We start from the raw sequence: 27,924 nt of genomic DNA on the forward strand, positions 1-27,924 counted from the left end.
AGGCAAATTATACCCCAAAAAAAACTCATTCTGCCCACAACTTAGTTGTACCTTAGCTTGCAGTATCATGTTATTAACAACTCACTTAAGGATGATACTTAATGTTGTACTTGGATCAGTAATACTTTGGATCTGGTCAGACCGGCTAGAGTGGTTGTTTACTGGTTCAGAAGTTAGAAGAACCTCTTAAATATGTTTCAATAAAACTTTTAGAATTAGTTGTTTATTGAATCCTGCAAAAAATGTAGTTGTAAAACTGTATTCATGTACATGTCTGCTAAAAATACAACATAACCTTTGTGAATACATACTAATACGTAGTATTAGTAGATGTCCAGTGAAACAAGGTGCACTTTCCTGGTAAATAATACCTACATTATTATCAAAGAACTATGATTGAACGTGTTATTGAACAAACATATTTAAGCTTCGACCAGAAAAGACCACAAAAATAGTGGCTTCAAATGGGTGACTTTGTAGTTCTTTCGCGATCTTCAATTTAAAATCGCTTTCCATTGATATTTTTTCATGATTATCTCAAAAAACAAAAAAAGATATACCTAAAAAAAAGACCATTTCGTTTAAAAATGAATCAAAAGTTGATTTATGCCCCTCTTTTCAAACAAAATCATTGGTTAATATCTATATTTATATTAAACTGTCTAAGATCTTACAGATCTATATCGTAAGCTTTAGTGCTTCAGTGTCGTTTGTCCCTCATGAGTAGCGGTAGTGACGTCACTACGCTGACGACGCTCCTGCACATGCGCCAATCGTGCGGCTGGATCGCATCGTACACTTTGTGTCGCGTAAACTACCTACGTTTTTTTTTTTACCTTTTATTTTATTTTAACCCCATTAATGAAATCCCGGTTGGGTTGTTTGAAACGTGCGTGTACGACCCAAAGAACAACATGTTCAACAGACAAACCTGCCTTTGGATGGGTGACGTACGTTTGAGTTCTTCTCGGCTAGCTTGGCTTTTAGCTAACGGCTAACTCCATTTGACTATTTATGGTGTTGTGTCGTCAGAGTTTCGTAGTTGATATCTTTTTGACACGACCATATATATATATATATATGTATATATGCAAAAACGACACACTTTCCCATTTGTTGAGAATGACTGTTTACACGTTATAGATCGTATGATGTTGTTTAAGCAGTAATGGTGGTTTAAATGTATTTTGGTAAATGATGCATCAGATGTTTCTCAAACTCACGTGTCCATGTCTGTCTAGTTGGACCCATACATGGATGAGAACTTCATCAAACAGGCTTTCACTGGGATGGGAGAGTCTCCGCTCGGAGTCAAAATCATCACACACAAAATAACAGGGTAAGCTACACGTATACACTACTATTCTCAGAGAACATGACGCAGTTTGAAATATTACCAACAAGTCTTTATTCTTATGGCACGTCTACAATAGATGTTTGGGTTTTCCCATTGTTTTTGTTTACGTTTGATCAAAGGTTGTTAATGTAAAGATAGAATATAGTGTCACATATAACCGCTGAGGTCTGATCAGGTTATATCTTCAAACATTATTCATGCATATTGTAAGTAAGTAAGTAATTTTTATTTGTATAGCGCTTTTCCAGACCAGGGTCACAAAGTGCTTAAACAATCAAAACAATACTCAATAAAGTATATACTTTTAAGATCAAGATAAAACTGATAACACAACAGGAGTTCCAGAAAATCAAGGAAAAGCCTGAACAAATAAAAACTGTATAAGCCGCACCTGTCTATATTCCACCGGTGTTGTAGAAGGATATATTTTACACAGAAAGATAGGGATTAAACATTTAAAATTCTTTAAATTATAACTTTAACAAAACAGTAAAACAGCCAGTTAAAAAACATACCCTGTCTACCAGGTCATTAAGTACAGGCCATCTGCTTTTATTACCCTAAAATCTTTAATCGTCTTTATGCATAAAGTAAGTTCTTTACGCTGCCGTCTCCAATGTCTCGCTTTTGATTATTAGATTGCGTGTAGCACGTTTTTTTGTTATGACAGTGTGTATGTTGCTCAATTTAACTGTTGGAAACAACAAAGTCATGTACAATAGTGGAAGTTGACAATGAAAAAAAAGTTTTTATTAGTTTCTCACTGAGGAAAGCTAATTTAAGAGTGTTTGTGAGCAGAACTCTAGGCTTAAAAAGGAAGATCTACATGACTTGACTTTCCCACCGTTGCTACATTTACAAGTACGTCCTTGTCTTCCCCTCACAGCAGCAATTCAGCAGGGTATTGCTTTGTGGAGTTTTCAGATGAAGATAGTGTTGACCGGTGCGTTCAAAGACTCAACGGAAAACTGGTGCCTGCGTCCAACCCGGTCAGTATTTAAGCATTCTTACAAACTTTTATACAAAACTTATGTGCTTTGGCTTGTTATGTTACTTAAATGTAATGTAAAGTGTGTTTCCTGTTATCTTCTCTTTTGTGTCAATAATTGTTTTACTGTGGACGAAGAGCCCATTTTTGCATGGCCCTTGTTTTCATCCTTGAATACATTCTCTAAATTTAATGTACTTTTCATTTAATTATTCAGTTGTCATTGATGTGAAAGACAAGCTTTGTCAAATGAATGTTCAGTCTGTTTTAACGTATGTGAGCTTTAGTCACTTACTGCGAGATACTGTTGGCCAATCAACCGGGCTCCTCTGTTCACGCCTGCTAAAGATGGCCGCTTGTACGTGTATGTACTTTGTTTGAAGCTGATGAATAGAGTCTCTGGTAGGAACTAACTGAGGAATGGGCTTAAGGCTGGTCTGGTTGGAGGAGGTATGTAAAATAAGTGTATTAACTCTTCTTTATTTCCAGCAATATTAGTGAAATACTACACACCTTCAGTGGGTCAAGTTAATTAAAAGTGTGATTTTTCTTCTCCCACGGTACAGCCACGAAAGTTCAAGCTTAATTTTGCTGCCAGTGGGAAGCGGCTCGAAGCCGGGTGAGTACTCGAACGTGGACAACCCTCTTAAATTTGCTTCCAAGATGCATGTCTGGAGCGACCCGCCAGGGCGATGTTCCATTGACATTTTGAGTGGCTGCTCTTGATGGTAACCATGTGTTTCTCCCGTCAGGCCTGAGTTCTCTGTGTTTGTGGGCGACTTGTCCTCAGAAATAGATGACTTCCAGCTACATCAAGTATTTAAGAAGTACCCCTCCTGCAAGGGTGCCAAAGTAGTGACGGATCAATATGGATATTCCAGGTAATTATGAGCCTATTCTGCCGAGCCTTTTCCTCAAATTTTCTCAAATTGTGAATGCATATTGTCGTAGCAGTACAGTGGACCTCCTTCCTCATGTTTGGACAGAGGGCTGCCGAAATGTTTTCCTTGCCATCCTTTGCTAAAACTATTGTTTTCCCCATATAGGCTAAGCAAGAGCAACTCACAATTCAAGTGATGCTACCTCATGTTAAAAGTAAAACAACAAGTTTCAGTTCTACCATAATATTACTCATTATATTCTGTGTCTCATAAGTGGTCAATCAAATACCAACTATGGTGTTGTATGTCGGAGGGCGGAGCCTGACTTTGGTTTGCTTACAGGGGCTATGGGTTTGTCAAGTTTGGGGATGAGGACGAGCAGAAGAAGGCCATAGAGGAATGTCAGGGTTCTAAGCTCGGAGGGAAACCGCTCAGACTCAGTGTCGCCGTGGCGAAGAGGTTTGGCCCCACATGAGCAGCAGGTAAAGTGTTCCGTGTTTGAACTGACCTTTTACTTTCAGTCAAAAGATGAGTGGCTACCAGGGAAGCCAGGTACCGAGTTACAACGGCGGCTACAGCCAGACCCCGCCTGGGTACTATGGCGCTCAGATGGCCGGACAAGCCAGTTACTACCCTCAGTGGGGGGGTTACGACCAGTATGGAGGCTACAGCGGTGCTTATAATAATGCGTACGGCAGTGGATACAACAGTGGCTACAACTACTATGGATATCCACCACCAGGTCACATGCTTCCACCTCCAGCAGAGATACCACCTTCTGACGCTCCTGTCGCAGCTGAGGTTGGTGACTCTCCTTTACACGTGGTCCCTTGTCACACACACTCTTTGAAAATAACCATCTTTACACACATGATGGATACGAACCACCTTTGTTTGTCTTTTTTAAATTTGATTTTTGGGCTGCTGATGCCTAGTAATGGTCTGATTTAGCTTCATGAAACCATGTTATCACTTTCCAAGCTCAGTAGATGGCGCTCTTTGTTTGAAAAGAATGGGTTTCGTTAAAAATAGTCGCTCAAAGATTATAAAGCAAAGAGTGCCATCTAGTGGTCTCCAAAAATGATGCTTCATGAAGCTTCATCCGCCCATTACTACTGAACACAAGTTCTTAATCTCATATACACAGTGAACATCTTAAAGGGAGTACAAAAATTATTATTAAACTTAAAACTATAGAATATCTGTGACTAATCATATTCATGAAGGTGTTTTTAATAATGGTTTGTTTTCCAGCAAACTCAAGGAGAAACTGAAGCAGCTGAAGAGGAAATTACAGAAGGTAAGTTGATCCGATTTTCAAAATATTTCTATTTCAACGTGAACTATTTTCTGTTTAAGGTAATTTTATTTTTCATTAAAAAATGAAACGATAATTAGAATCTCTTCAGTTAACGTTGATGATCACCTTCATTCTTTGGTTATACATTCAGCAAAAGATGGGGATTAAATAGCAATAATAATATTATTAAAGTTACATTATTTATTAACCTTGCTTACAGGAAGTTACATTTCAATGTAAATGTACTAGTACGATATACTTGGTTAGGAATACATGTGATTGAGTTCTCATGTCCTTCTACAGATCCCGTCACAGACTGTGATGTGGACCAGTGGAACAAAGACTTAATTCAACGCGGTGAAGAGCTTTTCGATGCTCTCATGGATTGTCACTGGGATCACCTGGACTCTGTGGACTCTCTGATCCCATCACCATCCTGATCAATCCAGCCAGATCTGGTGTGACAAACTCTTGACACTGACGTGTAGACACGGCTGCATCACTTTCTACCCGAGGATTTTATTTGGATTTTTAATTTTATTTGAGTTTTTTCATATACAAACTCAAAAAAGTCTTTGATCGAGACCAACTGGATGAACTTTTCCCTGGAGATCTTTGTTTTTGTCATTTTTATATGAGAAATTTTATTTAAAATTGTCATTCACATTCAAACCTTTGCAACTAAAATAATGTGTTTCGAAGTGTGTTCTTTTTGTTTAAGACTCATCAAATAAGTTCTGCAGCATTTACACTGTTTTTATGGTACGAAGAGTCTGTGATGCTGTTTGGACTTGAGCCACGAAGATACCTTTAGCATAACCGGACGACTACAGATGTGCTGATGAAGCTTCATGAAACGGTGTCATCATTTTTTTAAAGCTCATTAATGGTGCGCTTCGCTCAAGAACAATGGGATGGGTGTCATTAAAATAGTTTCTCTGAGTTCATCTGGTGGACTCTGATGATGATGATGATGCTTCATGAAGCTTCATCAGCTCGTCACTAACTAAAGATCATTTGCTTACATATACCATGGAGTCACTTTGATGAACTTTATTGTTTATTGTTAAATAAATTCAATTTATTTGTGTTTCATTGTGTGTGACCACCTGTTTATTTCATTGATCCTGCTAACTGTAGATCAACTGTTTTGTTCCTATGAAACGACTCAAACTGCTCTCGATGAATCTTTTCGCACATTTTCCAGCAGACAAAATGGTTTTCATTTTCTTTAAGTTCCCAAATACCTTTATTAAACAAGTCTGACTAGTTTGGAAAGAGTTTTTCCTTTAGAGTTTTTTGGAGTTTAAGTTTATTTAGTAATGCATGTTTTATCAACATGAAGGTGTTCTAACATGGTCCTGGAAGTTTATGTCAAACGCTCTGATGTGAGGAGATCCAAGAGTGATGACTCAGTTAATCTCGGAGTGGTTCAGTCCTTCATCCATCAGCCTTGGCATTAAGCAATCCTAGTCCAGGTCTTCCGGGACAGAACCAGCTCGGTCCCAGACGATACCAGCCCTGATACAGAACCCTCCAGCTCAAACAACCGAGAGCGCCTCCTATCAGCTGCGTGGGGAACTGAGGGAAGTAGGCTAGAAGACACAGCAGCAGGAAGAGCCAAAGATTGAGCAGCAGAACACAGAAGAGGAAGAGGATCCTCAGCGGGGCGTCCGAGAAACCACCCAGGCTGAGATATGGTCCAAACACTGCTGTCTCCTCCGTCAGCAGCAGACAGCAGAGGCAGAGCAGGAAGACGTCCTCGGACACTTCATAGCCTCTCCACAACATCCCGGCTCTCAGACACTCCAGTTTGCTCTCCCCTTCCCGCAGCACCAGGAGAGGTTCACCGTTGCTGAGGTCCACGCTGGAGGTCAGAGGTTCGTAGCAGCTTCCAGTGGCGTTTTCAAGAATGTCCAGGAGTTTGCAGAAACCCACCCAGAGCGCCCCGGCAAGCATGAGTCTGGAGAGATGACGGATGGAGAGGGAGAGCGAGCGGCGGATGGAAAACGACAAGAGAAAGACGAAGGAACCCACAAAGATGAAGGTCCAGCCCCAACCGGAGCGCAGGAACATCCTGGTAGAAAACATCAAAGGAGCATTTTATGTTACTCTAAAATACATCTTGTTTGGTTATTACATACAAACTGGCTGGTGAAGCTTCATGAGGCATTGTCATTATTTTAGAGCCCAGTAGATGGCACTCTTCACCGTATATGGGGGGTTAAGCTAATAGACTTACTACCTAAACTGAGTTTAAATATATCTTTGACTCTATTGTACTCATCAGGATGTGTCTGAACGTACAAAACTCTCTTTTGATTTAAATATTTACATTAGAAAATGTGCTTAAGCCCCGCCCACTGAAAACACTATCTGGAGATTAAAATCTTTTTCATCATAACCACGCCCACTCGGCTGTGATTGGTCACGCATCAAGGTTTGTGATGAAGGTCTCCACCTCCAAGGGACTCATTGTATAAACAAAGGGGGCGTGATTACAGCCGGCTGGAGGAGGATTAAAGATCATTATTACACCATTATGGACTCCACTCTCGTAACCTCTCGTTCACTGAGATTTCAGACGGGAGAGAACTTTATAAAGTAATACGTACAAAACATGGTCATGATGAGGAACTTACTGCATCTTGGAGAGGAAGACTTCAACATTTGAAACATGTGAGTGAGTCAGGAGAGTTAGAGTTTGACACTAGTTGCCCTTTAATGAAACTTCCCATCATTGTTAAGACAACAGCAGTTGATTAATGGACATCACAGGATCCGTGGTAACGGCTCGATTGACACTGTCATGACCTTGTGATGACACCATGAAGGTGTTGGGATCATCTCACCTGTACAGGAAGTGGCTCCTCCTGGCAAACACACTGTGCTGAGAGACCCAGAAGCTCAGTGCTGGACCGAACATCACCACCGATGACAGGAAAAGGTGAAAGTGCTGTCGGAACATGGCGTTACCCAAGAATTTGGCGGCCAGGTCTGTCAGGACCACCAGGACCGTGTTCAGTATCATGTTGTCACCCTGACGGTTTCTCTCGTGGAGGAACTTCTGCAGGAACGACAGTCAAGAACGCAGGTGGAGAGGAAAATATCTGGTGACCTTGCACTCTGATCGGTGGTCCAGGCGGGTCCAAAGCTGCTGGTTCTGGTGAAGCTGTTGTCTATGGAGTATGCATGTGCTGTCCAACAGTCATGAGGTGACAGCCGCCTTCTCGCATTTCACATGGTCCAAATATGATGAGTCGGGGAAAAACCCAAATGTAGAATTCCACCACCAGAGAAGGTCTGGCACTGATGTATGTCGTGCAGCAGTTCTTCACGGCAGAACCTCCTGGTCCAGCACAGAGTTCCTCCTCAGTCCCCTCCAGGTCCAGCTGCCGACATCCCAAGAAAACGCTCTCGCCCCGGCACACCTCCAACGGCACTGGTGTCACATTGCTCCTACTGAGATGTCCAAGTGTCAAGTTTGATCGACGGGTTCAGAGACCAACATTAAGGACTGACCTTCACTGCCCCCCCCAACAGCAGAGCTGGGGCACAGAGAAGACCAGGGCTGCAGGTCCACCTGAATTAAGAGAGTCTGCTAATATGTTTGATTGTATGTAATGACTCTTGTCACGATGTGTGTGTCTGTGTGTGTATTTATAGTCGTAACCTTTGTGCTGCATCTAAGCTGAGACTCAGCTGCTCCAGCCGTCCTTGTCAATCAATAGAGGACACATTGACAGACGCTTTTATATAGTGTCGATCACCAGCGCTTTCCATGATGACCCTCTCTCAAGACTAGGGCCAAAGAATTTGGTAAAGATAATCTGAATTTCCTTTTTTTAAAATTAATTTTTTTTTTAAAGCAATATTGCAATTCAGTATTTGCTTTTTATTTTCCTGGTCATGCTATACGAGTCAATGTATAGTATAACCAACACCACATCTGATAGAATCATCTTCCCTGTCGGCCAGGCCTGCATACGACGATGAAACAAGATGAATTGATCAATAAATACATTTATCTGAATAACACATCTTTATTAAGCTTAAAATTACTAACAATAAACCCCCCTAAATGATGCAGTACGGCACAACACCCCTGTGATAGACATTATAACAAATAATTATAAATATCACAATAAAGTAAAGTGCAAAGATCCTAATGAAAGAAATTATTCAGCACTCAAATATTTAACATGTGGATCTCCGGTCATTTTCGTAGCAAAAATAAAGCAAAAAAAACTAGAACAACGTTTTTGCTACATCCATAGAATATGTATTGCACAAATATAAAACAAAAAAACAAACAATAAAAGGCGCTTCGTCTCTGTCTACTTGTTTCTGTCACCATCTACTGTCGAGTCAGCGTAATCGCAGTCTCATTCTTTTTCCTGTCTACTTGTTTCTGTCGCCATCTACTGTCGAGTCAGCGTAATCGCAGTCTCATTCTTTGGCCTTTTTTATCAACTGCGGCCTCTGAATAAATTGTATTGTATTACATACAACACACAAATCATCCAAGTTTTTTCCAGAAGAAAAAGGAGGTTTTCCCAGGCTAAGGATAGAATATAGTCTTTTCAATGTATCCTGGTTCTCTCTCCAGTTGTATATTCCTGGAGCCCCTTCCTACAGGGTTAGAGAGCAAAGGAAAATGTTCTTAATCTTTCTATAGTTCTTATCTGCGATCCAAAATGACTGGACCACACAGCTCCCCTTGAATTCGGACCCTCTGAAAAAACCTTACTAGGGGAGTCTGAGGATTGAAATACCCCTACAGTTGAGGGACACTATCCGGTCCCTCTTTCTAACTGAGAAACCATCACCCAGTTGGTAGCTGTAGCTCTACGTGTGTCGCATAAGTACGTCAGTGCCTCGACATCCAGAGGCTTTGGATAGTTTGGAGAGTCTCGTCCATATCAGTGAAACTTTTGAACTACTTCAGCAACTGAATCTGTCCTGAGCTGCTCTGACTCTCTCCAGTAGAGGGCGTGTCTTTGGGATGGAGGTGAAACTCAAAGAATCTCTTCCACCATCCATCGATGCACCTGGTCACGCTCATGACTCCGTTGTACACACTTTCTAGCTAACATCTGTGAGGCCGAACAAAAGTCCTTTTCTATGGTCTCACATTTGTCCAGGCAACAGCTGCACACGGCCTGGTATAATGTCCAAAAATCGATGTCTCCGAAAATGGAAAAAAATGTAGGAATACTTAAGTATGTTATCAAACGGACCATGTGAGTGCAAAAAATTGTTGCCCAAATGTGTAAAATGTTGTTTTTTGAAGGCGCGAAAAAAGGTATAATTCTACCTATTTTAATCACTCGAACTTTAAAAAATGGCCAAAAATCGACGTCTCCGAAAAAAATGTCGGAATACTTAAGATTTTGGTCAAAAACAATGAAAATCAGAAACAAAATCTAGAAAAGAAAACCTTCACAAGCTGCAAGTGCTACTTTGGACTATTTAACCCTGTTATTAGCTGTTACCGCTAACATGCTAGCACAAAGTATAGTTTTTGTTGTGATTATAAGTGAATGATCTGAGAGAAAACCGAGTGAAAATAAAATATATTTTTTAGTCTCTTAACATGATGTTTCAATTTCTCAAATGTCCACAACAATGTTCCTCAGATACAAGCAAAATATGCACAAATATCACAATACACACATCATTAAAACCAGCTAATGAATACGTTTTCATTGTCTGTGTAGTATTGGTTGGTTATTGGTAGTATTGTTCAGTGGACCTTTTAAGGATCTTGACCTTTTAAGTACATATTTTATTAGTAGTATTGTTTGTGATTGTTTGTGTGAAGTGCTTTGTGACCCTGGTCTAGAAAGTCTTTACAAATAACCTTTACTTACTTACTTACTATTGTTCACAGGAAAATAAAAAAATTCTGTATATAGAAAAAGTAGTATGTTTTGTTTGTGAGGCACCTTTTCACAGACCATTACACAGTTAAAAATACATACAAATTAAAAAAACATTTTAGCACCAAAAGTGTTTTAGCTACACGTAAATTCAAAATACTTGGACAGATTTTCATAAAAACATTTGTAAATAAAGTTGAATTATTTTGACTAGTTGTTTTTTCAGCTTTTTTCTGTTTTAAAATTCGGTTCAGTTTTTTCAAAACCATGAAATACTTATATTATATATATATATATATAAACCTAGAAATGCATTAACAATAATGTTTGTAATATGCTCAAATACCACATTTCCTACTTGAGATATAATCAGATAATTCTCCAGAGGTTAATTTACCCGTGATTGCTTTTTTATTGAAACATTTGAGCTAATGAGGTAATAAAGAAAGAAACAATTTAAGAAAGAAATAAAAAAGAAAATGAAGTACTTACACTAGTCTTAAGAAGAGGAAGTGACAACTATGCGAGACACAATTGTGTTTGTGCGCTGCTGCTATCTAGTGGACAGAGTGGAGTAGTGCACTTGATTTTTTTCTCCTGTAACGTGATAATTATTTTAGGTTTTCAAAAGCTAACTTATAACTACACGTGTTATGTAAAAAAAAACAACAATATAGTAAAAAGTCAGCAGCGGCCATAATCTGAAAAGTGATCTCCTGTTTTGTGAATTTTTTTAAGAATGTGTTATTCATTAACCTGATGCTTATTATCTTAGTAGAGTCACGTGGAGTACATCCCTGCTTACTGTACGTATAACAAATCTATATGAAGTGGAAACCCACCCTCTTAATACTCACCATCTTCTTCTGATCTCTGTCGTGGCTGAAGTGTTCTTCTCTGGAGGATACATTGAGCTTGAACGTGATCATGTGATGGCCAGTCATCTGCACTGATGGTGTCACCGCAGCCACAGACTGTCATCGACAGGATCTCTTCTATAATCCTTGGAAATTCTCTGGAGGACAAGAGCGAAGCAGCTGAATGTTCCACAGCAGCGGCCAAAGAGGAAGGACACACAAGGAGGATGATGGATTTGTGTGCGGTGCTGCTGGAGGACAACTATGTTGACATCTAGTGCCATGTTTTTCCTAAATATGTAGGAGGTCACCAGCCGGTCAAATGATGGTCACACGTCCAGGATCCCTATGAGAGCAAAGGCTGGTCATGGAAGTACCACTCTGAGTGTCACTCATCATTTCCTTGTCGCTCATCTGAATGTAAACATAGACTTTGCTTGTAGTCCAGGTAAAGATGCTCACCTGCTACAATGATACATGCTCCTTAGATTATCCTTAATCCTGAAAGCCTTTCAACACGGAATGAAAATAAATATAATATTTATATAATAATCGTTTAGTTTAGACTTTATTTATCCCTCTGGAGATCTCCTTTAGCTGCAAAGGATGTTCAATTGCAGCACAAAAATGAACAAATGCGATAAATATTTGCATATAAATTGTAAGGCAAAATAAAAAAACTCTATTATATATAATTATTTAATTCAAACACTTTTTTTAAACTGAAAACTATTAAATAACTATGGTAAAAATGTTTAAAAAAGAAAGATTATAAGCTCAAACAAACCAAAAATCAATACAGTGCTGTTAAACATCAATACAGTATCATAAAAAAAATAATATTGAGATGTTTTTCTGTATAAATAATTTCTAACGATCACTTTTACAAATGTGGACAAAATGTATAAAATAAAAACACAAGACACACACTTCACATTCTTTTTTTTATTTAGATTTAATCATTTTTAACATTGTAACAGACGAAGTTTTTCGCACAAAATGACAAAATCTTCAGAAAAGGTAGCGATGGTTTTATTTCCCACATATTCATATCACACTCTTTTTGTTGTTCTTTGTGTGATTGTTTTAATGAAACCACTCTTAACCTGAACGTAATAACAACACCATCTACTGAGCTACGAAAATGACCAAAAACTGGACCTAAAGGTTTTCATACTTTACTGACATACCTCACAACAAAAGACCCTTGAGTTACATCTGGTAATCAGGATACCTTTGGATGTAAACAACCATCGATGTTCCATCACTTACCCATCGTTGGGTTATGGATGCAGCAGCTAGAACAAAGAGAAAAGAGGAGAATACAGAGGAGTTCCAAGGTCAAACAAACAGTAGATATAATCTCTGTGTCATGGGTCTGCCCCGAGGTCTCCTCCCATTTGGATATGCCCGGAACAGCCACAGGGAAAAGAATCCTTAAAAAGTGCTTAAGTCCCTATCAATCCATTTTATACGTTCATTTATATATCACTAATGTCTATAACTAGTTATGGGTTGACAAAGCTTCATGAAGCAGTGTCATCATTTTTGAGCTCAGTAGATGGCGCTCTTGTCTTAAAAATGATGGGAGGTTTTAAAAAATAGCCAAATTTGATTCAAATAGTTGCTCAAAGCCAAGGATTATACAGCGAAGAGTGACATCTTGTGGACTCTGAAAATAATGCTTCATGAAGCTTCATCGACCAGCTATAAGTAGTATTCATGATAATTTAATATGGGCAATATTAGAAAGATACCATTTCTAGGCGGAATAATCTAAACAGAACTCTGGTTAGAAGAAAAAGTATCTTTAGTTTGAACACATATCAAGCTGGATGCTTTAACTTCACTTTTTCATGCCGCTTAAATCTGTTGGCAACAGTAAATAAGTTGATGGTCCAAAATAACATCTCTATCAGCAGGTGCTTTGTTCCACCAGGCCGGTCATTTTCCCTTGTGACTGTGCCGAGACATTCTTGTGGGCCGTTCTGGTAAAAGCAGTGCTTTATCTCTGCGCCTGTTATCAGCTGAACTGCCACTGAGTGTGACCAGTAAACAATCTTTGTGTGGCCAGACCAGGAGGGTCACTCAGGACCTTAAACAAAAGGTTTATTAATATCCCCATCACAAGGGGACAGAAATATCACACGGAGTGTAGAAAGAACATTCTACGAGTCAACCAGTGTCTTTTGTGTCAAATTCATTGCATTCAAAATTGGTATTTTCTATTAATTCTATAATTAAAACCATGCCTTGAGACTTATGTATGTTGTTGTTGTTTTTTTAAATTCAAGTAGAATTTTAGAGCCAAGATCTCCCACAAAATTAGATTTTGTACTTTTAAATATTGATCTGTTTTTCTTTTTTGAGACCAATTACTAATATCAATGAATTATGATAAGGAAGTAAATATTATATATTAAAATACTAATATTGGTTCAAATGAGTTGCACCTTTTTGCGGGGAAAAATGCATTTTTCTTGCTCTACAAAAAGTAACACTGGGCACACATACACAAAAAAACAATACAAATAATAATAATAATAATAAAATAAAGAAATAAATATATATGTATATACAGACAGAAAGATAGATGGATAGAAAAGGATGTGTGAGATAAGGGTTATTTATATGTGTCTTATTACATTTTTAAGACTCGTGTATAATCTTGTGTATTTTTTTTCAGGTCTTTTCAGGTGTAGGCCTTTTTTTTAATTATTATTATTTTTAACTAGTTTACAGGAATATTTATTTTAGCAAAGGTGAAACAAACATTTTGATGTGTCAAGAGTCACAGGCTACTTCTAATCAAAATGAAAAAAAAGAAGTAATACTAGACAATGATAATCAACACAAGTGAAATTATTTAAACTATCAATTGTTTCAGCGCGGCCTGGTAATAAAAAGTACTGAGACTGAGGACCACTGCGCTGCTACATGTCAATCATTTATTGAAATTTTAGTCTAATAACCAATAATTATGTTTAAGTACTCAGAACTTCTTTTAGGGACTCCACAAAGGTTTTTAAAGGCAGGGTCAATGTGACCCGAAACAAATGTGTTTGTTGTATTCCATGTGTTGTCTCTGGGTCAAGGTGATCAACCTCCCTGGCTTCCAGAAATACATATGCAGTGGTGGAGGTCGTTCACCTTGACCCAGAGACAACACAAGGGATACCACAAACACATTTGTTTTCACCGCTTTTGGGTCACCTTGACCCTGAGGTAACACAAGGGTTAAACAAATAAATCGTCCACCCTAATCTAAGTGCACAGTATGTCAGTTTTTTTTAATTTTTATTTTAAAACCTTCAGTAATTGTCAACAACTTGTAAAATCCTGCTAAAGAAGAGAATCAACTTCTCTATTGCATTCTTACTTCTGAGGCTCTGATGGTTACAAAGGCTTCTAAAGATAGCCACAGACGCTCTTCTTTCCACATTAAGTCAGCTTAACCTATTATGACCATGTATAAATACAATTATGTCATGATTTCTACTGAAGGTATGGACACATGAATGCAGCTGCTGGGCTGGACCCTCACGTGCTAAGCTGCCAACAACAGCTCTTGAACAGCTGAAGAGGATTCCATCATATCTGATGATGGACAAATCACACATTCTGTCACGAAACTGTCACTGTCACTAACGGATTCTCTCAATAGGACTTGCCTTAAACAGTTTTGCAGAGTGTGTCGATCTGTATTTGTATTATAAGACACTCATTTAGCCTCAAATAAATAGAGACTTGCCTACGGTTCAAAGCTAGGGAGTGGCACCAACATCAGTACCATGAGGGCACTAGTTCTTGGACAAGTGTGTGTGGTTTACATTCTTTAGGAACAGTTCAGGCACCTAAGCACGGTGCTAGTATTGGATAAAACTTGAAAGCCATGACTCCTTACGACAACATTTATTTCACTCTTTTACTAAGAGTCACACGATTTCTTCTTGAAGGAATAAAAATCCTCTATTTTCAGATACATTGTAGACATTCATGGTCTCTATCGCTTTCTAAAAAGAGCCTCTATTGTCAATAGATTGCATTTATTTGGGTTTGAAACACATCGTTTAGCACCACTGGTTGTCTTACATCCCATCACAAATTACGAAAGTCTTATGCATCACAAAACCCGAAGAGAGCAGCCAGCCTTATTGAGTTGAGCCTTATCGAGATAAGGTTCTTACTTCCTTATTTGCATCAACGACCTTGGCCTTGACCTTTAAAATTTCATTGGCACTATCAGCTTTTGTTAACTTAAATATCTGTAAAGTCTGGAAAAATAGAATCTCTGATGCCTTCACTTATGATCTCTACACTTTGGAACATTTTAAAAGATGTAAGTCATGTGTGTAATATGTTAACAATGAAAAGCATTTTTTCTTTGTTAATTTAAACACCAAACTTATTGTTTTAAAGCCCTTGCACTTTGTGGGGCAGCTCCAGGGACATGGTTCATGTCACTGACCGGTCCACGCTGAGACCGGAGCGTTGCCAAAGCAAAGATAAAGGCCTCTTCCGTCGAGGAGTCACATGAGGTATGTGTCAAAAGTTCCTGGCAATGTTGCAAAAAACAAAACACTATTTTAATGATACGGTTTCTATCAAGTGCGGGACCGAGGGCCAAAATATCCCGAGGGCTATTAAGAGCTCTGTCACGAGTATCAAAGTGATGGTGATGACCTCACTGTGTTGAGTGTGCGGGGAATGTGTGTTTACCTGCTGATGTGAGTGTGTCTGTGTGTGTGCAGGTCAGGGTGGTGACCTGCCTTGTAAGGGAGGTTATCCAGGGTTATAAATTTGATCGTCCTTTGCTCTCCAAGTAGACCAGCTGCTTCCTGTCCACCTGCTTTTGTGAGTCCACTCTGATTATTTTAGTATTTGCTAAATGAGCTTTTCAAGTTTAGATTTTAAATACTTGACTCTTTCATTGTGACTTCAGGTCCATCATCACTGCTGACCTCTGAGAGCATCTCCATCCCAGCTGGTAAACATTGGTCTTAAAAGCGACACGGAATGATGAGTTATCTGGACCGTAACATTTTATCAATCGATCAAATATTTTCTCAGTGCAACCATGGGAGATGCGGAGATGTCTGTGTACGGGGCAGCAGCTCCTTTCCTGAGGAAGTCAGACAAGGAGCGCATGGAGGCGTCGACGCGCACCTTTGACATAAAGAGGGAATGTTTTGTTCCTGACCCGGTGGAGGAGTTTGTGAAAGCTACAGTGACGAGTCGAGATGGAGACAAGGTCACGGTGGACACGGAGCGTGGGAAGGTTGGCACGAATAGGACTTGGAACTGTCCATTATTTTCATAGATTTATCATTTATTACACCTAAATACAATCGATCTAACCAATTCAACTGTATCTAAAATAGCTCACAGATGTATTGTTCTGATTTTAATGCGTAAAATAAATGATAAATGCAATGTAAGAAAAAGTTAGGAACGTTTACACACAGAGAGACGTTAGTGGGATGCAAACAATTATTTGTCAAAGCTTTGCTTTTTGGCAAGTCCTGGTAAGTGGGGTGTTAATCTGTCTGATCAGCGTGTGATTTCAAGCCTACGCTCTAAAGCGAGCATGAATGAAAGCTCAGACTGGAGTTAAAGTTAAGCTTCAGTTGTTGCCTCTACTACCCGACATGAAACGAGACAATGCTGCCACCTGGCATAAGAAATTAATGTCTGTCGATGTTTTTTAATTCTGACAACGTCAAAATATACAATTGGTTCTAAACTCGTTTTATTTTTTCTTTTAAGTCTGTAATCGTCAAAGAGTCTCAGATTCTGCAACAGAACCCACCGAAATTTGACAAGATTGAAGACATGGCCATGTTGACTTTCCTTCATGAGCCTGCTGTGCTGTTCAACCTCAAAGAGCGTTACGCAGCCTGGATGATCTACGTGAGTGGGCTGTGAAGTTACATTTAATATAAAGCATATGTTTTATAACTTGTCCGTGACAATCACAGACCTACTCGGGGCTTTTCTGTGTGACTGTCAACCCCTACAAAGCGCTGCCAGTCTACAACCAAGAGGTGGTTGGTGCCTACAGAGGAAAGAAGAGGACTGAAGCTCCTCCTCACATCTTCTCCATCTCTGACAACGCCTACCAGTACATGCTGGCAGGTACTGAGTCCGATCACTCTCGCTAGTTAAGTATCATATGTTCTTAATAAACTGTTCTTGGATCTGCAGATCGGGAGAACCAGTCAATTTTGATCACGTATGTATTGAAAAAAGCCATACCGTGGACAGTCCTGACCTTGATTGTTTGAAAATGTCTGAGTGCACTCACACAGCAACATGTCCACTTAAAGTCTTTGAAAGGCATTCCTATTATTTCAGCGGAGAATCTGGTGCCGGAAAGACTGTCAACACAAAACGAGTCATCCAGTATTTTGCAAGTATTGCAGCAAGTGGTGTTCGTAAAGACCAAGTTGCTAAAGATAAGGTATGTGAAAGTCTTATACAGAGAATGTCAATCATCTACCACATACAAACAATTATTTCAGTGAAATAGGTCTATGTTGAGACATACTGACACATATTGGACTCCCACAGTAGCGGGAGTTAAAATCTTACATTTTATCTCACAAGAGGCTTTTAAAGTGTAAGGCTATTCTTATTCTCTGCAAACAGGGAACCCTGGAGGATCAAATCATCCAGGCCAATCCTGCATTGGAGGCTTTTGGTAATGCCAAGACCATAAGAAATGACAACTCCTCCAGATTTGTGAGTGCTAACCCATTAAGCAGAAATGATAGATATAGGTGATATATGTGGTTTTCATTATGATTTTTCTTTAGGGTAAATTCATCAGGATTCACTTTGATACTCGGGGAAAGTTGGCCTCGGCTGACATTGAAACATGTGAGAGCAGAGATTTGATTATCAGTTCTCCCTTAAGTACCTCTTATATAAACAGCTTCATTTCTCTTTTCACTCCACAGACCTTTTGGAGAAGTCCAGGGTCACCTTTCAGCTCAGGGCTGAGAGAGACTACCACATTTTCTACCAGATTCTTTCAAATAAGAAGCCTGAACTATTGGGTACATTGCACATTGCTTTATGTGACTATTTTACCCCAACTTCACGTTTCTTCTACATTGTCCAGAGATGCTGCTGATCACCATGAATCCCTATGACTACGCCTTCATCTCTCAGGGGGAAACCCAAGTAGCCTCTATTAATGATGAGGAGGAGCTGATGGCAACAGATGTAAGACTAAGACCTAAATTCTCTTTGTCCATTTTGTATACTTTCCTGCAACAACACACACTTAATATAATATTATATAAGGCCTAAATAAATTGCTCAGTGTATGATGAAATGTTATTTCAAACAGAGTGCATTTGATGTTTTGGGCTTCACACAAGAGGAAAAGAACTCTGTGTACAAGCTGACCGGTGCCATCATGCATCATGGCAACATGAAGTTCAAGCAGAGGCAGAGAGAGGAGCAGGCCGAGGCTGACGGCACCGAAGGTAGGAAGTATTCACAAAGACATGGTGAGCACAATTGAGGAAGCATCATGTTTTATTGAATCTGTAAATGTATCTAAAGATGCTGACAAAGTGGCATATCTGATGGGCCTAAACTCTGCCGACCTTATCAAAGGTCTCTGTCACCCAAGAGTGAAAGTAGGAAATGAGTGGGTCACCAAAGGACAAAATGTTGCTCAGGTGAGAAATTGACAACATTTCCAAGTTGAGGAAATATGAAACTTAAGTCACGATACGTTGCTGTGCTTCAGGTGACTTACGCAGTCGGTGCACTGTCCAAGTCAGTGTATGAAAAGATGTTTCTGTGGATGGTGGTGAGAATCAACCAATCACTGGAGACTAGACAACCTCGCCAGTACTTCATTGGAGTACTGGACATTGCTGGATTTGAAATCTTTGACGTAAGATATTTTGCTTAATAGACAATGTCCACTCCATTGCCGAAGATTTATTGAAAGTCTCGGTTTGATTCCCCCTGACAGTTCAACACGTTCGAGCAACTGTGCATCAACTTCACCAATGAAAAACTGCAACAGTTTTTCAACCATCACATGTTTGTGCTGGAGCAGGAAGAGTACAAGAAAGAAGGCATTGAGTGGACTTTCATAGATTTTGGAATGGACCTTCAGGCCTGTATTGACCTGATAGAGAAGGTAAGATTTATTGATGGTGATTTACTGAAGCCATATACATAAGGTAAACATAATCACTGTTCCCTTCAGCCCATGGGTATCATGTCCATCCTTGAAGAGGAGTGCATGTTCCCAAAAGCCAGTGATGCCACGTTTAAAGCGAAGCTCTACGACAATCATCTGGGCAAATCCTCAAACTTCCAGAAGCCACGAATCGTGAAAGGAAAACCAGAGGCTCATTTTGCCCTGATGCACTACGCTGGAACTGTTGATTATAATATCAACAACTGGCTGGTGAAGAACAAGGATCCTCTGAACGAGACAGTTGTTGGACTTTACCAGAAGTCAAACCTCAAACTATTAGGAATACTATTTGCTAATTATTCTGGAGCTGATTCAGGTAGATGAGGGTTTGTGGTCATTTGTTTCAATTCCAGAAATGTAATCTGCAATATTTCTTTTGCTAGCCATGGGTGACGGAGCTGAGGGAAAGAAAGAAAAGAAAAGGAAGGGATCATCGTTTCAAACTGTCTCTGCCCTCCACAGGGTATGGCTCAATCGATTAAAAAGTAAAATAAATATTGTTTTACACAACACTAATTTGTAATGGTTACAATTTCACATTTGCAGGAGAATCTAAACAAACTGATGACAAACCTGAGGTCCACTCACCCTCACTTTGTCCGCTGCATCATCCCCAATGAGTCCAAGACTCCTGGGGCCATGGAGAACCCTCTGGTGATGCACCAGCTGCGCTGTAACGGTGTGCTGGAAGGCATCAGGATCTGCAGGAAGGGCTTCCCAAACAGGATCCTCTACGGAGATTTTAAGCAAAGGTAAAACACAACAAGAAAATGTTCTGTTCAGTATTGAATGTTCCTGTTGCAAGGGATTACATGTAGATCACTCTATGAAACCTATGCTTCAAAAAGTTCTGCATGATATAAAATAACATTATATATTTTGCACCATGTGTTATGTTTTATATACCAGATCATTTTCTCTATGACTCCATCTTTATGAAGCCTTAAAAGCCACAAGTGGAACTAGTTTGTTTAAATATATCATGAATCACATCTGCAATGCTACAATAGTACATTATCACAAAGTTAGAAAAACGCTCAGGGTTTAGTATAGATGCCATGGTATTTGTATTTAATGTTAAGAAGCAAAATAAAATCCTTGATGCTGATATTTAGGTGTGTTTTTAGGTATCGCATTTTGAATCCTGCTGCCATTCCAGAAGGTCAGTTTATTGACAGCAAAAAGGGAGCAGAGAAACTTCTCGGTTCTCTGGATATTGATCACAATCAGTACAGGTTTGGACACACAAAGGTATCTATCTCTTTGAATGACAACTTTTATTCTAACTACAAAGAGAGCTTGTCAACTACTTCCCAAATGTCTGTATCATTAAGGTGTTCTTCAAAGCTGGATTGCTGGGTTTACTTGAGGAAATGCGAGATGAACGTCTCTCTAAAATCATCACTGGTATTCAGGCCAGATCCCGAGGACTTTTGTCTCGTATTGAGTACGAGAAGATGGTAGAGCGCAGGTGATTTTTAATTCTGATTTTGGACCGCAATAGAAAACACTGTGAAGCAGTTTCTAATTTCATTTTCCAGAGATGCTTTACTCGTGATCCAGTGGAATGTACGCTCATTCATGGGGGTCAAGAATTGGCCCTGGATGAAGCTTTTCTTCAAGATCAAACCACTGCTGAGATCTGCTGAAGCAGAAAAGGAGATGGCCAACATGAAGGAAGAATTCCTGAAGTTGAAAGAGGCCTATGCAAAGTCTGAAGCTCGCAGGAAGGAGCTGGAAGAGAAGATGGTCTCTCTTCTCCAAGAGAAGAATGACCTCCAACTCCAAGTTCAAACAGTAAATGCGACTCTATGAAGATTTTCAAAGATGCAACAACATGCTGAGGTTGTGAAAATCTTACAGGAACAAGATAATCTCTGTGACGCAGAGGAGAGATGTGAAGGCCTGATCAAGAACAAGATCCAAATGGAAGCTAAAGCCAAAGAGCTGACTGAAAGACTGGAGGATGAGGAGGAGATGAATGCTGAACTGACAGCAAAGAAAAGAAAGCTTGAAGATGAGTGCTCTGAATTAAAGAAGGATATTGATGATTTAGAGTTAACTTTGGCAAAAGTGGAAAAAGAGAAGCACGCCACTGAGAACAAGGTACAAAGAGTACAAGAGTTTGCTAATATATTTACGCATATAATGATTATTTATAAATTGATGACAGGTTAAAAACCTGACTGAAGAGATGGCAGCTCTGGATGATATCATTGCCAAGTTGACGAGAGAAAAGAAGGCTTTGCAGGAAGCTCACCAGCAAACACTAGATGACCTTCAGAGTGAAGAAGACAAAGTCAACACTCTGACCAAAGCCAAGACAAAGCTGGAGCAGCAAGTCGATGATGTAAGATGACTAACATGTTTATGATAGGATTGTTGAGAATTAATTGTTTATGGATTCATTCAGCTTGAAGGTTGCCTTGAACAAGAGAAGAAGGTCCGAATGGACCTAGAGAGAGCAAAAAGGAAGCTGGAGGGGGACTTGAAGTTGAGCCAAGAAACTGTCATGGATTTAGAAAATGACAAACAACAATTAGAGGAACGCCTGAAAAAGTAAATAACATCTTTTTTTTGCTTGTCTCCTTCCAAGTAATTCGATGTGAATGTTGTTGCTTACAGGAAGGACTTCGAGATCCACCAACTAAATGGCAAGATTGAAGATGAGCAGGCCTTGATCATTCAACTTCAGAAAAAGCTCAAAGAGCTGCAGGTAAGAATCAGAGATATTATTATATGTATTTGACACATCAGAAATGAATGAAAATGCTTTAAAGGCCCGTGTAGAAGAGTTGGAGGAAGAGCTGGAGGCAGAACGAGCTGCCCGAGCTAAAGTTGAGAAGCAGAGAGCTGACTTGGCAAGAGAACTGGAGGAGATCAGTGAGCGACTGGAGGAGGCTGGTGGAGCAACATCTGCTCAGATAGAGATGAACAAGAAGAGGGAGGCCGAGTTCCAGAAGCTGCGCAGAGACCTGGAAGAGGCCACTCTGCACCATGAGGCCACTGCTGCAACACTGAGGAAGAAACAAGCCGACAGTGTCGCTGACCTGGGAGAGCAAATTGATAACCTGCAGAGGGTCAAGCAGAAACTGGAGAAGGAGAAGAGTGAGCTGCGACTGGAACTGGACGATGTGGTCTCCAGCATGGAACATGTTGTGAAGTCCAAGGTAAAGAACATGTGGATTAATATGATCTTGTATGCTTTAAATAATAATTTCAACAATAATTAAATAACGTAAGATTTTTATTTACTCCAAAGACCATCTTTGAAAAGACGTGCAGAACTTTGGAGGATCAAATGAATGAATACCGGATTAAATGTGATGAAAATCAAAGGACCCTGAATGATTTCACTACCCACAAAGCCAAGCTTCAAGCTGAGAACGGTCTGTGACTGAAATTCTGATAATAATATTCTAAATCGGGATAAGCAGATGAAGCATTGTTCTATAATCAGAGTCTAAGGGCTTTTTGCAATTCTTTAAATGAAACCTCACTAAATGTAAACCAAAGATTAATCTACTGAGCCCAAAAAACTATGACGTGGTTTCATAAAGCTTTGCCAGCCCTACAGTTGTTTTTTAACTCTATACTTTTTTCTCTGTGAAGACGAATTTTCCAGACAGCTTGAGGAGAAAGAATCTCTTGTATCCCAGCTGACAAGAGGTAAAAGTTCATACAGCCAGCAACTGGAGGACCTTAAACGACAACTGGAAGAAGAGACGAAGGCAAGTGAGTTCCTGCATGAAAATATAAACAACTTACAAATTTGAACGTGTCTGTGCACCAGGCCAAGAATGCTTTAGCACATGCAGTTCAATCTTCTCGTCATGACTGTGACCTGCTCAGAGAGCAGTATGAGGAAGAACAGGAAGCCAAAGCTGAACTGCAGCGCGGCATGTCCAAGGCTAACTCCGAGGTGGCTCAGTGGAGGACTAAGTATGAAACTGATGCCATCCAGAGAACTGAGGAACTGGAGGAGGCCAAGTAAGTTATGATAATGACATCATTGATTCAAGTGAATAAGTTATATTTTTAATAAAAATGATTTGATCATTACAGAAAGAAGCTGGCCCAGCGTCTGCAGGACGCTGAGGAGGCAGTTGAAGCAGTCAATGCTAAATGCTCCTCTCTGGAGAAGACCAAACACAGACTGCAGAATGAGATTGAAGATCTCATGGTGGATGTGGAAAGATCTAATGCTGCTGCTGCTGTCCTTGACAAAAAACAAAGAAACTTTGACAAGGCAAGTCACATTCTATTCCAATATCAATTGCAGTTTTTAATTTCAAATGATTTCAGAGATAAAGTTCTTCGATTCCCAAGGTATTTATTATTTTTCTCCAATCTTGTTCAGGTTCTGTCTGAGTGGAAGCAAAAGTACGAGGAGTGCCAGTGTGAACTGGAAAGCTCCCAAAAGGAGGCCAGAACACTGAGCACTGAGCTGTTCAAACTGAAGAACTGCTATGAAGAGTCTTTGGAACATCTGGAGACCATGAAAAGAGAAAATAAGAACCTGCAGGGTAATACTTTAAGTGTATCCCTAACTGGTATATATAACACATAGATTAAAACCAACATTTTATCTACCAACAGAGGAGATTTCTGACCTAACTGAGCAACTTAGTGAGGGCGGAAAGACTGTTTATGAATTGGATAAGGCTCGTAAACAATTGGAGCAGGAGAAGGGTGAGATTCAGTCAGCCCTTGAAGAAGCAGAGGTGATTAGCAAAATTATGGTACTGTATTTTCGTCAGCTATTGACTTTATTTCTATGACAGGGTTCCTTAGAGCATGAGGAGGGCAAGATACTCAGAGCTCAGCTCGAGTTCAACCAGATCAAGGCTGATATGGAGCGTAAGCTTGCAGAGAAAGACGAGGAGATGGAGCAGTGCAAGAGGAACATGCAGAGGACCATAGATACCCTGCAGAGTTCTCTTGAAGCTGAGTGCCGCAGCAGGAACGAGGCTCTTCGTTTGAAGAAGAAGATGGAAGGAGATCTGAATGAGATGGAGATCCAGTTAAGCCAAGCTAACAGGCAGGCAGCTGAGGCCCAGAAACAACTGAAATCTGTTCACGCTCATCTGAAGGTGAACTCATGAATCAACTCAATCAACACAAAATTGAACAAAGATCATTTATATAAATGTTTTTCCGCCTTTTAAGGATTGCCAAATTCAACTGGACGAGTCTCAACGGTCTAATGACGACCTGAAGGAGAACATCGCTATCGTTGACAGACGCAACAACCTGCTACAGGCAGAACTAGAGGAGCTCAGAGCTGCTCTAGAACAAACAGAGAGAACCAGAAAACTTGCAGAGCAGGAACTGCTGGATGTCACTGAGCGAGTGCAGCTACTGCACTCACAGGTAAGTAGCATTAAAACTCATCCTGGCTTAATAAATAATTGATAACAGATTAACTAAAAAAATGATCTAAAAAATATTTAGAACACTGGCTTGATCAACCAGAAGAAGAAATTAGAGGCTGATGCATCCCAGCTTCAGACTGAGGTGGAAGATGCAGTCCAGGAGTGTAGGAATGCAGAGGAGAAGGCCAAAAAGGCCATCACTGATGCTGCCATGATGGCCGAGGAGCTGAAGAAAGAGCAGGACACCAGCTCTCACCTGGAGCGTATGAAGAAGAACATGGAGCAAACCATCAAAGACCTGCAGAACCGTCTTGATGAAGCTGAGCAGATCGCCATGAAGGGAGGGAAGAAGCAGATCCAGAAGTTGGAGGCCAGGGTACATTTTTACATTTATTTTTATTTTGTCATGAAGATTAGGTGAGTGTGATATTTAGCATTTTATTAGGTGACATAATCTTTTCATGCTTTCAAGGTGCGAGAACTGGAAAATGAATTGGAAGGCGAGCAGAAGAAAAACAATGAGACAGTGAAAGGAATCCGAAAATATGAGCGTCGCATCAAGGAGCTGACCTATCAGGTGAAATCACATTTCAGCTACAGAGAGTGAATCCTGTGTATCTAAAGACACTTTGTGTTATTTATTATTGTATTATTATTGTATTATTGTATCTCTCGTATCTGCCTGTTAAATAGATGATCCAGTATATGTTGAATTTATAACAAAACATAAGATTGACATACATCTGTGATCCGTTTTTTGGTTTCATGAAGTTGGTTTGTCTCATCCTTGCAATACATATCACTCAGTTGTGTGGTCACAACTGTATAACCAACTAGAAGTAAGGAAAGTTTGAAAATCTTTGGAGTATTGTAGTCTGCGAGTGCCAGCTAATGTGCTCTAAAATGTAGACATCGCTTTCTAAAGCTTCATCTACTACAAAGTGTTGCAATGACTAACTACTTCACCCCACAATAAACTCCTTATTTATCGTACAACATGACTATAATTTGCTTATTTTCATTTGTATATAATTTAAAAAGGTACGTCCTCTTATCCTCCTTCTTATCCTTTGTTATTTGCAATTGAAATTAAAAAATTGAAATGTTTGAAAATAACGTTTTTACAGACTGACGAGGATCGAAAGAATGTTGCCCGACTGCAAGATCTTGTGGACAAACTGCAGTTGAAGGTTAAAGCCTACAAGAGATCTGCTGAGGAAGCTGTACGTGTAGAAACACATGAATTCTGTCAGCATACAGATTTTCTTCTAAATATATATATATTTTTTATCAAATCAGGAAGAACAGGCCAACGTGCATCTAAGCAAGTTTCGCAAGCTGCAGCATGAGATGGATGAAGCTGAAGAGCGTGCTGACATTGCAGAGTCGCAGGTCAACAAGCTGCGAGCCAAGAGCCGGGATGCTGGTCCCAAGGTTAGATGAATGCTCTGGCTCTGACACATTGTGGTATCAATTCTGCCTCTGCTACTTCAGTTGCGTTAATCCCCACCAATGAGGATTCTTTCTACTAAACCCTGGCTAATTCTATTCTCCTTTTTCTCCCCCCAAAACATCCTTGCTGCAACAGAAAGGGTTTGATGAGGAGTAAGGGTTTGGACTCTTTGGGAAAACTGTTTGCCTGCTGTGTGAAGTAGTCCCCCCCAACTTTAAACATCCACCTCATGTAGACATGTAATAAAAGTTAGCATGAAGCATCAAGCTCTGTCCTGTCTTTTATCTCTTTATCTTTTAGAGAGCTTCTCCTCGGTTGAATGTTATCTATCTAAAGCTTGCATGTTGTTAATAATATAATGTGACGCATCACGTTCATAACCACTGACTGCTCGTAGCAAAGAACGCGACGATCTGAAATTGAAGATGAGCTGATCTCTTTATCTGAAAATAGCATTGAAGAAAGAGTGTCAAGGTCGACATTAAAACGAGCACACGCATTTGTGCCTCCGGTAATCCCGTACCAAATCACTTGCAGCTGGTCTGCCGATCCAAACTTAAGTCCGCTTCTTACTCCAAATGACAAGGATCGACGCATGGATCGACGCCATCAAAGTTTCAATACACACAGCGAGTCATCCAGTTACTTGAGCGTGCTAAGTATTACGAGTGGGAATTTGCAGCAGGGAATTATACAGTACAGAATATCTGTGCTCATTGCAATACAACTTTAAGCAAATTTTCAGTCTGGCATCATGTGGACGACAATAAGATTAGTTTCAAAGAACCAAGCTAAAGTTGTTACCATACCAACACAAGACAATTCACACATTCAGAGCACAATAATCCTATGTTGACATTCTATTCTCTCAGCTTTACTACTTACGTACAAAAGGTTATTTAAAATCGTTTACCGGAGGCAAAGTTCTAAATATTGTGGTTACATTCAAATACCAAGTTTCTTTCAATTTAAATAACCCAGGGGAATCATTCAAACATTCAATTATGAGAGCAAATTAACACCTCTGCTACGAGCGGCACTGCATACTTCCCAGGATGTGCTGAGGATTAACAACATGATTAGCAGGACAACTGAGGTAACATTTAAGGTAAAATTAAGTTTAAATTGAATCTAGAACTTCCAGAACACTCTTCTAGAAAAGTAATATAGACATAAATAATAACACTTCTGTTCTCTAAAACATGCAAGCTTAGTTAGATCTATTCAGTGTGAGGCAGGAAATAACACAGGCAGTTTGCCAGACAAATGGTTTAAAATGGAGAGGTGGAGAAGAGCTAGACATTCAGCAACATTGTGCTGTGATATTAAATAAAATGAATTTTCTTAGGATATTGTTTTTGATTTTAGATGTATCACAGTTATTAGACAGTGAACAGAACAAAGACAAGGAAATGAATTTTGGTAAATAGCTTTCCTGGTTCAAATGTCACTTAGTAAGCAGCACGATGGTGTAAACAGACTGTGACAAGAACAAGGCATTTCAATCATGTCTTCCTTCACCTCCGAGGTCTGTGTTGTCTTTAACGCTGTCATGGAATCTCACACTTGCATTAGGAAGCCTGGTGCTGAGTGTCAGTCACCAT

The 27,924-nt window shown here is 39.7% G+C and overlaps 3 protein-coding genes across 5 annotated transcripts; 2 read left to right on the forward strand and 1 right to left on the reverse strand.

Moving 5' to 3' along the window:
- The first annotated feature begins 745 nt into the window (after positions 1-745).
- trnau1apb (tRNA selenocysteine 1 associated protein 1b) lies at positions 746-5,621 on the forward strand. 2 transcript variants are annotated; one of them, XM_087811187.1, is made up of 9 exons: positions 746-950; positions 1,242-1,339; positions 2,244-2,346; positions 2,912-2,964; positions 3,098-3,226; positions 3,569-3,685; positions 3,748-4,027; positions 4,481-4,526; positions 4,830-5,621. In XM_087811187.1, the coding sequence occupies exons 1-9, from the start codon at positions 765-767 to the stop codon at positions 4,964-4,966; spliced, it is 1,149 nt and encodes a 382-aa protein (XP_087667313.1). In that variant the 5' UTR covers positions 746-764; the 3' UTR covers positions 4,967-5,621. The 2 variants fall into 2 exon arrangements, with proteins under 2 accessions (XP_087667313.1, XP_087667314.1); XM_087811188.1 differs by having other exon boundaries at positions 2,247-2,346.
- A 93-nt stretch (positions 5,622-5,714) lies between these two features.
- fitm1l (fat storage inducing transmembrane protein 1, like) lies at positions 5,715-8,146 on the reverse strand. 2 transcript variants are annotated; one of them, XM_087811191.1, is made up of 3 exons: positions 8,049-8,146; positions 7,379-7,988; positions 5,715-6,603 (listed from the first exon to the last, which is right to left on the reverse strand). In XM_087811191.1, exons 2-3 carry the CDS (start codon positions 7,555-7,557, stop codon positions 5,967-5,969), a joined length of 816 nt encoding a protein of 271 aa, XP_087667317.1. In that variant the 5' UTR covers positions 7,558-7,988; positions 8,049-8,146; the 3' UTR covers positions 5,715-5,966. The 2 variants fall into 2 exon arrangements, with proteins under 2 accessions (XP_087667317.1, XP_087667316.1); XM_087811190.1 differs by having other exon boundaries at positions 7,379-8,078.
- An 8,047-nt stretch (positions 8,147-16,193) lies between these two features.
- LOC148063232 (myosin-7-like) lies at positions 16,194-26,584 on the forward strand. Its single transcript, XM_087811899.1, has 38 exons — positions 16,194-16,252; positions 16,336-16,543; positions 17,032-17,175; positions 17,244-17,400; positions 17,470-17,497; positions 17,620-17,725; positions 17,914-18,006; positions 18,081-18,144; positions 18,225-18,323; positions 18,389-18,492; positions 18,620-18,758; positions 18,838-18,956; positions 19,028-19,177; positions 19,259-19,429; positions 19,499-19,808; positions 19,876-19,955; positions 20,039-20,244; positions 20,620-20,743; positions 20,827-20,963; positions 21,034-21,289; positions 21,356-21,598; positions 21,666-21,842; positions 21,906-22,051; positions 22,118-22,208; positions 22,273-22,662; positions 22,755-22,881; positions 23,105-23,223; positions 23,286-23,482; positions 23,558-23,741; positions 23,853-24,018; positions 24,092-24,216; positions 24,277-24,585; positions 24,662-24,865; positions 24,947-25,243; positions 25,340-25,444; positions 25,995-26,090; positions 26,167-26,301; positions 26,456-26,584. The coding sequence occupies exons 2-38, from the start codon at positions 16,343-16,345 to the stop codon at positions 26,474-26,476; spliced, it is 5,820 nt and encodes a 1,939-aa protein (XP_087668025.1). The 5' UTR covers positions 16,194-16,252; positions 16,336-16,342; the 3' UTR covers positions 26,477-26,584.
- The last annotated feature ends 1,340 nt before the right edge of the window (positions 26,585-27,924 follow it).

Source organism: Callionymus lyra, chromosome 16, assembly GCF_982586985.1.
Source record: "Callionymus lyra chromosome 16, fCalLyr1.hap1.1, whole genome shotgun sequence".
NCBI classification, from domain to species: domain Eukaryota; kingdom Metazoa; phylum Chordata; class Actinopteri; order Syngnathiformes; family Callionymidae; genus Callionymus; species Callionymus lyra.